At 37.6% G+C, this 7,891-nt stretch overlaps 1 protein-coding gene across 14 annotated transcripts in view; it reads right to left on the bottom strand.

Annotated features, from left to right (window-relative positions):
* LOC106878584 (slit homolog 1 protein-like) overlaps nt 1-7,891 on the bottom strand; it is a 35,923-nt gene that overhangs the window by 9,655 nt on the left and 18,377 nt on the right. For 11 of the 14 annotated variants that reach the window (XM_014927831.2, XM_014927837.2, XM_014927832.2 and 8 more), the window contains 6 exons: nt 7,431-7,502; nt 6,877-6,948; nt 5,069-5,140; nt 4,372-4,443; nt 2,996-3,067; nt 1,470-1,541 (listed from right to left, as the gene is read on the bottom strand). In XM_014927831.2, coding sequence (XP_014783317.1) covers nt 1,470-1,541; nt 2,996-3,067; nt 4,372-4,443; nt 5,069-5,140; nt 6,877-6,948; nt 7,431-7,502 — 432 coding nt within the window. The remainder of the gene's footprint in view (nt 1-1,469; nt 1,542-2,995; nt 3,068-4,371; nt 4,444-5,068; nt 5,141-6,876; nt 6,949-7,430; nt 7,503-7,891) is intronic. The other 3 variants (XM_014927836.2, XM_052977598.1, XM_014927841.2) reach the window with 1 other exon arrangement.

Here is a 7,891-nt window from a genome sequence, read left to right as displayed (position 1 = left end):
CCCAGGACTTATTCTTTGTAAGCCTAGCACTTATTCTATCGGTCTCTTTTTGTTGAACCGCTAAGTTACGGGGACCTAAACACACCAGCATCGGTTGTCAAGCGATGGTGGGCGGGACAAACACAGACACACAAATATATACATACACATACATACATACATATATATATATATATATATATATGTATGTATATATATATATGACGGGCTTCTTTCAGTTTCTGTCTACCAAATCCACTCACAAGCGATGGTGGGGGGACACACACAAACACACACACACACATATATATATATATATACATATATACGACAGGCTTCTTTCAGTTTCCGTCTACCAAATTCACTCGCAAGGCGTTGGTCGGCCCGAGGCTATAGTAGAAGACATTTGACCAAGGTGCCACGCAGTGGGACTGAACCCGGAACCATGTGGTTGGTAAGCAAGCTACTTACCACACAGCCACTCCTGCGCCTACAACAACTAAAGCAACAAAAATAAAGAGGGGGAAGAAGCAGACGAAGGAGAAGAGCTGGAGGAGGTAGGGGAAGAAGAAGATATGAGTAGGAGGAAGAAGTAAATGGAAGGTAGGAGGAAAGAAAGTGTAGAAAACGAGGAGCAAAAGGAAATGAGAGGTGGCAGAAGGAAAATGTGATGAATCATAAAGAACAAGTAATAGCAGTGGAAGAAGGAAAATGGAGATTTCGAGAATGGGAAACACTGATTATAGTAGCGAAAGACACACACAATTACGCATAAAGGCATTAAGGCGGCGAGCTGGCAGAAACGTTAGGGGGCCGGGTGAAATGCTTAGCAGTATTTCGTCTGCCGCTACGTTCTGAGTTCAAATTCCGCCGAGGTCGACTTTGCCTTTCATCCTTTCGGGGTCGATTAAATAAGTACCAGTTACGCACTGGGTGTCGATATAATCGACTTAATCCGTTTGTCTGTCTTTGTTTGTCCCCTCTGTGTGTAGCCCCTTGTGGGTAGTAAAGAAATAACACACAATTACGCATAAACATATACACACACTGAGACGAAGAAAAGACAAAATGAGGAAGACATTAGATATTTAAAATTCATTATGTAATAATGGAGGCGCAGGAGTGGCTGTGTGGTAAGTAGCTTGCTTACCAACCACATGGTTCCAGGTTCGGTCCCACTGCGTGTCACCTTGGGCAGGTGTTGTCAACTATAGCCTCAGGCCAACCAAAGCCTTGTGAGTGGATTTGGTAGACAGAAACTGAAAGAAGCCCGTCGTATATATGTATATATATATATGTGTGTGTGTTTACGTCCCCGTAACTTAGCAGTTCGGCAAAAGAGACCGATAGAATAAGTACTAGGCTTCCAAAGAATAAGTCCTGGGGTCGATTTTCTCGACTAAAGGTGGTGCTCCAGCATGACTGCAGTCAAATGTCTGAAACAAGTAAAAGAGTAATGAAATGTTATTAATTAGACTGATCCAACTTACAATTGTCCTACATAGGGAAGATTTGGGACGATTTCTGTTTCGATATTCATGATATTATTGTGACTCAGGCCTCTGTAACGTAAATGTCAGTTGATAAGACATTGGATAGAGCAGATTTTTGAGAAAATAATATATTATGACGAAAACTGCATACTCCTGAAAATATCAAAGGTATCCATCATTTTTAAAAACATCCATTATTTAATTTATCTGGCGTTTGGATTGTATTTTACCTCAAGCTTTTGCAATGTAAATTATATCGTTTGAAGACAATATATTCCCCCTCTCACTCTCTGGAAGAGAGGCACAAGCACATACACAGACATATACACACGCGGCAGTAACTTCCGCCTACCAAATTCAATCACAAGGCTTCAGTCAGCCCGGGGCTATAGCAGAAGACACTTGCCCAAGGTGCCACACAGTGGGACTGAACCCGAAACCATGTAGCTGAAAAGCAAGCTTCCTAACCACACAGCCATGCCCGCGAAGCAGGACACACATATGAGATGGCGGGAGAAGAAGACAAGGAAATCAGATGTAGGAGAAAAGGAAGAGGAAAGTGGTGGTGGTGGCGGTGATGGTGGTAGAAAAAGAATAAGAGAAATGAAAGAAGCAGCATAAGAAGAAAATGAAGAGAAACTAGAGTAGAGGTAAGAGGAAAGGAAAAGATGCGGAAGAATAAGGGAATAAGGAAGGGTAAAGGGGAAATGATGAAGAGGAGGAGAAGTAGATAGAAGAAGGATGGAATTAGAAGGAGAGAAGGTTGAAGTGAAAGAGAAAAGGAAGTGAATAGAAGAAGAAGAAGATGGAATGAGAAAGGAGGGGTAGAAGGGAAATAGAAATTGAATGTGAAGAGGAAGAGGAAGATAAACGTAAGAAAGCAGATGTAGAAAACGGATATGATGATGGTGATGGGGAGGAGGGGTGGTGATGAGGATGGTGAAGCAGAAGGTGATGATGATGGTAATGATAAGGAATACAAAATAGAGAAAAGGGCTAAAGAAGAAAAGGAAATTGTAATAGAAGAACAGAAAAGGAAAAGGGTGAAGTCATCATCATCATCATCATCATCGTTTAACGTCCGCTTTCCATGCTAGCATGGGTTGGACGATTTGACTGAGGACTGGTGAAACCAGATGGCTACACCAGGCTCCAATCTGATCTGGCAGAGTTTCTACAGCTGGATGACCTTCCTAACGCCAACCACTCCGAGAGTGTAGTCGAGGATGAGAATTACAAAAGGAAAGAAATGAATGTAGAAAAAGGTGGAAAAAGAAAGAGAAAAGGGAGTCCAGGGTAAGAGAAGGGAAAATGAGGAAGTGGGAGTAGTACCAGAAAATAAAGATGAAGGAGGAAATGAAAAAATTGTATGGAAGAAGAAGAATGGGAAAATGTCGTTAGAGAGATATACCCACTCAACCTGACAAACAAAATAGGGATGGACGAGAGGAAAGTAAGAAAGAAGGAGAGGCGTTTCATATTAAGAAATACAGCGTCGATGAAATAGTCTCAGGAATACTTACAGTGTAATTAGACTGGAAACGTTTACGAAGGTCCCTTTCTTAATACTCGAGATATTATTGTGATCCAGGTATCTGTAATATTAAAGTGACTTCATAAGAAATTGCACGCAGAATTTTTTGCGATGAAGATCAGATATTATGGATAAGCAATTTCGTGTAAAATACGTGTGAAATTTTGTGTACAAAGTACTTGTGATAAACGTTGACATTCACAGCAGTTCCAGTGTGTAAACTTGTAAGATATCAAATGAATCCACCAATCGGGTATTTCGAATTGTCGAAAAGTTTGAAAAATTTAATTATCTAAATTAGTTTCTCTTTCAAATATATTATCAGCATTTAATTAGGGAGGCATGTAGAGGCGCAATGGCCCAGTGGTTAGGGCAGCGGACTCGCGGTCATAGGATCGCAGTTTTGATTCCCAGACCGGGCGTTGTGAGTGTTTATTGAGCGAAAAACACCTAAAAGCTCCACGAGGCTCCAGCAGGAGATGGTGGCGAACCCTGCTGTACTCTTTCACCACAACTTTCTCTTACTCTTACTTCCTGTTTCTGTTGTACCTGTATTTCAAAGGGCCAGCCTTGTCACACTGTGTCATGCTGAATATCTCCGAGAACTACGTTAAGGGTACATTTGTCTGTGGAGTGCTCAACCACTTGCACGTTAATTTCACGAGCAGGCTGTTCCGTTGATCGGATCAACTGGAGCCCCCGACGTCGTAAGCGACGGAGTGCCAACAACAATTAGGGAGGCAAGACAGATAAGTATGCCTGGAGGTACGCAATGCCTCTTCTTTTCTGATCTCTAGTCTCACATGTCCTGTGGAGATGTGCAACAACTGAGTCGTAGCGACTTTCATACATTTTGTGATGTGTAAAGTATTGAGCAGAGACATTTTCCAGAAAATGTGACCTGACGCAGGGATTGGGTGTTTTATAATTATGCATTATTCATAGATGTCTGTGTATACATTTATGAAGGCAATGAGCACTGGTAATGGTAATAATAATAATAACAACAACAATAATAATAATAACAACAACAACAATAATAATTTCTTCAATAGGCACAAGGCCTGAAATTTATGAGGGAGGAGGTAAGTTGATTATATCGACTGATGATGATGATGATGATGATGATGATGATTGATGTTGATGATGATGATGATGATGATGATTGATGTTGATGATGATGATGATGGGAAAATAATGAAGAATAGGAGAAGAATAATAGCAAAATGTAATAGTTACGAAGACACTGTTTCCGTCACAGTATACATGCAAAGTGGAAACAAGTGACTGAATGAAAAGGGAGGATATCTTGTATTGAAGATATTCTATCAATGGGACAGTATCAATAAGACTTGTCCAACTTACAGTATACTCAATCTTGGAAGATTCTGGAAAGCCCCTTCTTCGATATGTGTGATATTATTAAGGTTCAGAGATCTGTAACAGGAAAATGAGATTGAAAGAGTATAAAGCAAAGCAGATTTGTGATAAAATATTAGATATTAGATATTAGATATTAGATATTAAATATTAGATATTAGATATTAGGTAAATGGCGGTGTCCCAGCATGGCCACAGCTCATGAGATGAGAATAAATCAAATCAAATCAATTATGCCTAAGCAATTAGGTTTAAAATATTTTAAATATTACGAATAGAAAGTTTTGCCTTAAAAAGACATTGCAATATGGAACGTCATACTTTCATGTATTGTGCAATGATATTTCTCTGAAACACTGTTGTATCAAACTATTTTGGTTATTTGAAATTGTACTTTGTGTGTAAGAATTTGTATGAGCATATTTGGAATGGAAAGAGGAAGAAGAAGAAGAAAATTAAACGGCAAACAATTAGAATAATTTGAAAAGGAAAACAAAGAAGCAGAATAGAATGGGGATTAAAAGAAATTTTGCAAGAAGAAGAATTAAGTAATGATAGACACACACCTACATACACAGACACACACAGACAAAGGGGTAAGAGTGGTGGAGATTATGGGGTAAACATTTAATATTTGGAAGTATTTCGTTGATGAAATATCAACAAGGCTGATACAACTTACAGAAAAACAATATAGGGCAGGTCTTGAAAGGTTCCTCTTTTGATATCCGTGATGTTATTTTCACTCAAATCTCTGTAACAAAAATGGATTCATTAGAAATTGTATGGAGCCGAAATTTGAGAAAATATTAATTATTATGGTTAAACAATCAGGTTTGACATAAAATATACAGTTATGTGGAATTGTAATCAATATTGATATTAATAAAATTCCAGTGCAATTAGGTACTCTAGAAACTATATATTGTATTCATTAATTATGCATTTCTAATAAGTCCATTATTTTTAATATTTTGTTTAATTTTTCTGACTTTTAGATTATATTTTACCTGCAATTTTTAGAATGTAATTTATTTATGAACCACTATTTTACAAAGGCACTATCTGTCGGGAAGCAGGGCTGATAGAATATGTTTGATTTCAGAACCACCATGCATTTTTCAGATGTTTAGTTTCACATGGATTGTGATGGTGTATAACAATATCTTAAAGGTAGTGCCAGTCATACTCCTGGTGTTGTGTAATTTTTTAGCAGTGATATTTCCCGGAAAATTTGCTGTAAAAATCTTTTGGGATGTTTTGGAATTATTCTTTATGTATATGTACCTGTATATACATATATGGAGGAGAAGGAAAGAGGAAGAAAGAGTGATGTAATACATTAAAGGCTGAGAATATGAAGAAGAAGAAGAAGAAGAAGAAACAAACAAACAAACAATCAAAGGATAAAGTGGAAGAACAGGAAGTAGAGATAGAAGAGCTGACCGGGGAGGAAGACAAGAGCAACAAGAATATGAAGGTGATAGAAAGGGAGAAGAAAGTAAATAAATTAGAAGGTTTTGATGATTAATAAAAGGAGGTAGTAATAGTAGTAGTAGTAGTAGTAGTAGTAGTAGTAGCGGTGGTGGTGTTAAAAATTGAGTCAGAGAAGGTAAAAGAAACAAGAGAACATGATGTACATTAAGGAAAGAAAAACAATAGGAAGAAAGAGGAGAGGAGAAAGGTCGAAGTAGGAAAAAGAAGTTGCAACTGATGGCATGTTGAATGAATTGAAGAAGTAGAGAGAAAGAAGGAAAAATGGAGACGAAGAAGTTGGAGGAAGAAAACAGAGATAAAAAAGACAACAAAATATAGAAGAAAAGAAAAAGTGATGAAGGGAAAGGAAGTAAACGAGCATGAAAATATGGAAGTAAACGAGCATGACAACAACAACAATAATGACAAGAATAGTGACAATACAAAGAGTAACCAAAAAAGGCGGCAAATAAAACTAAAAAGAAAAGGAAAAAAGATGAAGAAAACAAGATGAGGAGGTTGATGAGGATGAGGAGGAATTTCAGAGAGAATAGAGTGAAGAATAAGCAGAGAGAGAGAGAGAGAGAGGGAAAAGTAGGTTGAAGGGAAGAAGATGGGGAAAAGAAGAGTAAGTACTAACGGCTAAAAGAGAAGATGAACAAGGACTGAAGGCTGTTGAGACAGAGACATACACACACAGAGAAACAAAACAGAGAAAATGAAACGGAGACGTTTAACCCTTTAGCATTTAAACCGGCCAAATCCGGCCAAAAGTATTTTGCCTGTTTTATGTTCAAACTGGCCAGATCTGGTCTCTCACACCAGCCCTACAATATCGTTTTAAAAATTAACAGCTACCTCATCAAAATCTCATAGCTACAAGATAATGCATGATTAGTTTAAAACAATGTGGATAAAAAAAGCATTAATTTTGGCAGAATAATGCGAACACTAAAGGGTTAAAGTTCAGAAACATATTGTCAATGAGAGAGTAACGAGACTGATTCGACTTACAAATCATACAATTTGGTGAGGTTTTGGAAAATTCCTTCTCCAATGTCCGTGATTCCGTTCTGGTTCAGAAGTCTGTAGTTCATAAGGAAATGTATAAAGCAGATATGCGTTAAAATATTAGCTGAGCCGAAGCAATTAGGTTTCAAATAAAATATAAAACTAACGGATGTTGCAACGAGTATTGATATTAATAAAATTCCAATACGGGATAACATGTAAACCTGAAAATGTCAATTGTAACCATAAATTAGGTGATCCTGATTTCCCCATATTTTTTGAAAGCTTCTTTCAATTACTTAAATTGTGTGGCTTATGAATTTTATTTAATAACTGTATTGAATAATCTAACTGCAATTTTTCTAATGTTGTTACTGCTGCACCTGTTGCTGTTGATGATGATGATGGTGATGAACAGCAAAAGAACAAGAACTGTAAATAATAGAGAGAGACCGACACATGCTTACATAGATACAAAACGCAGAGAGAGTGAAGTAGTAGAAAACATTTAAAATCTAGAAATATATCGTTAATGAAGCAAGACCGATCTAACTTACAAATACTGCAATTTGGTAAGGTCTTGAAAGGTTCCGTTTTCGATATTCTGGATTTTATTATTACCCAGCTTTCTGTAAGATAAAGTTTTACGTAGAGCCGAGTCGTGATAAAATATTAAATATTAATTAGGTTACAAAAATATGGTCTTAAGTGACAAGGTAATGAAACTCAATATTAATTGAATTCCAGTGCGTGGATACGAATGTGTATTCCTGAAAATGCACCAATTGCAATGGAAGATTGTGTTTCTGATTCTCTAATGACTTTTAATATTAAATAGCTTTTTTAATATTTTTTTGCTTGTGGACATTATGCCTTGCAAACAACTCGCACATGCAAGTGCTACCAGTCAAGAACTCCGCATACCGGAAGCCAGCAAGTGTATGGGGTCATCAGGAGAGAATGCACGCCGTTTCGGGGCCTACCTCTCGACGGCATCAATGCGCACCGCCCCCCCCCC

This window comes from Octopus bimaculoides, chromosome 28 (genome assembly GCF_001194135.2).
Source record: "Octopus bimaculoides isolate UCB-OBI-ISO-001 chromosome 28, ASM119413v2, whole genome shotgun sequence".
In the NCBI taxonomy this organism is placed as follows: domain Eukaryota; kingdom Metazoa; phylum Mollusca; class Cephalopoda; order Octopoda; family Octopodidae; genus Octopus; species Octopus bimaculoides.
This window is presented reverse-complemented; position numbering and strand designations above follow the sequence as displayed.